This window comes from Anoplophora glabripennis, unplaced genomic scaffold (genome assembly GCF_000390285.2).
Source record: "Anoplophora glabripennis isolate ALB-LARVAE unplaced genomic scaffold, Agla_2.0 scaffold7035, whole genome shotgun sequence".
Taxonomy (NCBI): domain Eukaryota; kingdom Metazoa; phylum Arthropoda; class Insecta; order Coleoptera; family Cerambycidae; genus Anoplophora; species Anoplophora glabripennis.
In genome coordinates, this window is record NW_019423110.1 from 1 (window position 1) to 3,475 (window position 3,475).

At 31.7% G+C, this 3,475-nt stretch overlaps 2 protein-coding genes across 3 annotated transcripts; one reads left to right on the top strand and one right to left on the bottom strand.

Annotated features, from left to right (window-relative positions):
* Positions 1-37: 37 nt before the first annotated feature.
* On the top strand, positions 38-1,465 carry LOC108916772. Its single transcript, XM_018723069.1, has 2 exons — positions 38-1,129; positions 1,190-1,465. Exons 1-2 carry the CDS (start codon positions 1,029-1,031, stop codon positions 1,440-1,442), a joined length of 354 nt encoding a protein of 117 aa, XP_018578585.1. The 5' UTR covers positions 38-1,028; the 3' UTR covers positions 1,443-1,465.
* A 187-nt stretch (positions 1,466-1,652) lies between these two features.
* Positions 1,653-3,301, bottom strand: LOC108916773. Of its 2 annotated transcripts, XM_018723071.1 has the most exons (6): positions 3,225-3,301; positions 2,762-2,964; positions 2,531-2,707; positions 2,380-2,457; positions 2,259-2,327; positions 1,653-2,207 (listed from the first exon to the last, which is right to left on the bottom strand). In XM_018723071.1, exons 1-6 carry the CDS (start codon positions 3,226-3,228, stop codon positions 1,938-1,940), a joined length of 801 nt encoding a protein of 266 aa, XP_018578587.1. In that variant the 5' UTR covers positions 3,229-3,301; the 3' UTR covers positions 1,653-1,937. The 2 variants fall into 2 exon arrangements, with proteins under 2 accessions (XP_018578587.1, XP_018578586.1); XM_018723070.1 differs by lacking the exon at positions 3,225-3,301 and having other exon boundaries at positions 2,762-2,988.
* Between the last annotated feature and the right edge of the window lie 174 nt (positions 3,302-3,475).

Genomic DNA, 3,475 nt, shown 5'->3' on the forward strand with positions numbered 1-3,475 from the left:
ATCTGCGCACTCGCTCGAGTAGTGCACGTAATAGTAACGCTGTGGCCACTGTCATTCGTATCCGAATAATCGAATGATTCTATATGACCACTCGAGATATCTCGAGAGATTTTCATAATCGATATAATCGATAATTTTCATTCGAGTAGTCCCATCACTATAATAAAGTAAAACTTTATACATTATATGTTTTGAGCTTTATACTCTGCTCACACATTTCTCTTTCACTGTGATTTATTAATTGTGATTGATATACGATTTTTATTTTTGCATCAGACTGCAGGTCATCTTCAGAAAATGATTGATCCAATTTACATTAATTTAATAGCTGAAGTTGAAGACGAAGAGCGAAGAAGAACATTGCGAATGGAAAGAAGACACCTTAGAGACCATTCAAATGTTTTTGAACTCCCAAATGCAGAATTTCGAAAATGTTTCCGCCTAAATAAGGATCTGGTTAATCAATTAATTGAAGAACTTACACCCCACATGAATTCTGGCCAACGCAGTACCAAAGTGCCAGTAGTAGGCCGCATTTTAGCAGCTTTACGATTCTTTGCCTTAGGTTCATACCAACGAAGCGTTGGAAATGAATCGAAAATTTCAATGGCACAACAAACTTTTAGTTCAACCCTAATGGAGGTATGCAATGCCATTGAAATAATTGCTCCAAATTGGATAAAATTTCCTACAACCCAAGCAGAGAAAGATGCAAAAAAATTATCATTTATGAGGCAATTTGCATTTCCAGGGGTAGTGGGTTGCGTTGATTGCACTCACATTGCGATTTTAGCACCTACAGAAGATGAACATCTGTATTTTAATCGAAAAAGATATCACTCAAAAAATACTCAAATTATCTGTGATGCAAACCTCGAAATACTAAATGTAAATGCCAATTTCGGAGGGGCAACACATGATGCATTTATTTGGCGAAATTCAAATATTAAACAATATTTGCAAAATAGTTATGAAATGGGCGAACAAAATAGTTGGTTGCTTGGCGATAGTGGCTATCCACAAGAACCATGGTTGATGACCCCACTTGTAAATGCTGTAGCAGATTCACCAGAGGGAAGGTATACTACAGCTTTAGTAAGAGCTCGGAACTGTGTGGAACGATGTATAGGTGAAGTATTAAGAAAAAATTACATTAGATAGAAATATACTAATAAGTTTATTATTCTAGGTACCTTAAAAATGAGATTTCGATGCCTTTTAAAAGAGCGTGTACTTCGCTATCATCCTTTAAAGCAGGACAGATTATAAATGCTTGCTGTGTTCTACACAATATGTGTGTGAGGGCTAATGTTGGTATTGATGAAGATGAATTTGAGAATGAAATTATAGACCCATTTTTTCAACCAGAATTAGCTGTTGGAGAAATTTTCCAATTAGGGCAACAACAGAGAAGGCAATTAATTAATTTGTATTTTCAATAAAGTTTTATCAAGTTGATAACTAAATATTCTCATATTTCTTTTGTTAAATTGATATTTCATTAACAAATAAAATCATTTTTGCAAATTTTATTTTGTGCCATACCATGAATAAACATTCAGTGATAAAATTCTACCTGGAAAAAGGTAATCTAGGATTTTTACAAAATAGTTTTATATTCAAAAATAAAGTTTATTGAAAACATGTACATTTTTCATAGTAGAAACAGTAAAAATGGAAATAAAATATATATCTGGATATAAATAAAATAAATATTATTCTATTTTGTTGTTAAGCTAAGCGCATACTATTCACATAGCATGCAACGAACAGATTGCATTTGTATTTGCTGTACATATAATTGATATAGGGTCCATATCACGCCGATTAGATTACCCTCACATTATAGGTACGTGATATACTATAGCAATTATATGTGCTGCAAATAAAACTGTCATCTGTCCATTACGTGTGATGTGAATAGTATTCGTTTAGCTTTAGTTGTTACAATTCTTTAAATATTCCACATATTGCGTCATGGTATCTTTAATCTCTCTAATTGAACGTGCGATATCTGAAGTGTTTTCCGATATTTTCTTTAAAATAGTTAAATTTTCATTGTGCATATGAGTTAAAGTCACATACCTCCTTGATTTCTCTGAACTTTTTACCACTTTACGTTTTGTATATGCTTCTTGACTACTTCTTTTTTTTGTAGGAATATTTTCTTTATATGCTGTACTTGTACTTGGTTTTGATGAGAGTTCCTAAAAAATGTGTATAAGAAAATAGGCATTAAAAGATAAATAGACACTTACTATTTCCATTCTACTGCCAGTAGAACTAATGGAACACTGTTTTAAAAATGACATTTCTCCTTGGGTTTCCTAAAACACACAATTTATAATTTCTTATATTTGATAGATTTATGTTTATTACTGTGTTAGTCTCTAAGTGTGTATTAAGAATATGTAAAGGTGGTGGTTCTATAGGTGTTGTTGCTACCTCAGAAATGCCCTAAAATAAAGTTTTTAAAATAACTAAATTTATGTAAAAAATACATAATCTTAACTACTGTGTAACCACTTACAAGTCCTAGTTCTTTATTTTTATCGCCTGTAATACTTTTCCAGCCCATAAGATTAATAAGACGTTCTTCTATATCATTTAGTGGTGGTGATTTCACAGGTCCTCCGCCTGTTTGTTCCATTTCCAACTTTAAATTTAGAGCTTTCGCTTTTACTTTAGATTTCCATCTTCCAATTGCCTGTAAAGTGTTCAAATTTGAAGTTTAATAATAATTAATAATTAAAATATGTACCAATTGCCATTTTTCAATACTTTTCTTGCCATAACCTAAACCATTCAACTGATCTGTGAGCTCTTCCCAAAGATTTCTAATATCTCTTTTATCTCCTTGAAAATTTTCAAACTTTGACTTTATTATCTGTGGGTACATTTCACAATACTGTACTATAGTTGACCAATGTTCATAGTTACATTTAAAATCTCTCGGTGACTCTCCTAAGTGCATTATAAAACAAAATGAGATAACTTGCATTACCAGTTACCACAAAGTATAAATATACTTTGTGTACATAGCCGAATCACAAATTCAGTGCATGCAAGTCATATTTTAATTAAGTTCTTCAAAATGCAAAATGTGCATTTTAAGAAATTTGTTAGTACACAAATTACTTATTTGGTCTTACTGATCTATGTATTCGCAATTCAGCTAAATACACCTAATTCTATTATTATTTTACCTATTATGTATTACTCACCCATTATTTTAAAAAATATAACTATCTATATATCTAAAATTATGTATGTACAACACATAACCATAGATTTAATACTTATATCACATAACACAACCACAGAATAGAATATATTCTGTGACATAACCCACAAATCATATCAAGGAACACGCAACCAAACAGATAATCTAATACGCGCCATTATTCTATGGCTAGAAATTGGCCTCAATGATTTGGGATCGAGGGGGATTATCCCTCTTTATCCTGCCTCATCT

Bases quoted from the DNA above. Each gene is read 5' to 3' on its own strand.
- LOC108916772 (XM_018723069.1), top strand. From the start codon at position 1,029: ATGGTTGATGACCCCACTTGTAAATGCTGTAGCAGATTCACCAGAGGG. The intron at 1,130-1,189 runs GTGAAGTATTAA...TTATTATTCTAG, and splicing joins CTGTGTGGAACGATGTATAG to GTACCTTAAAAATGAGATTT.
- LOC108916773 (XM_018723070.1), bottom strand. From the start codon at position 2,974: ATGCACTTAGGAGAGTCACCGAGAGATTTTAAATGTAACTATGAACAT. The intron at 2,328-2,379 runs GTAATAAACATA...TGTGTGTTTTAG, and splicing joins CACACTTAGAGACTAACACA to GAAACCCAAGGAGAAATGTC. The intron at 2,208-2,258 runs GTAAGTGTCTAT...CACATTTTTTAG, and splicing joins CTGGCAGTAGAATGGAAATA to GAACTCTCATCAAAACCAAG.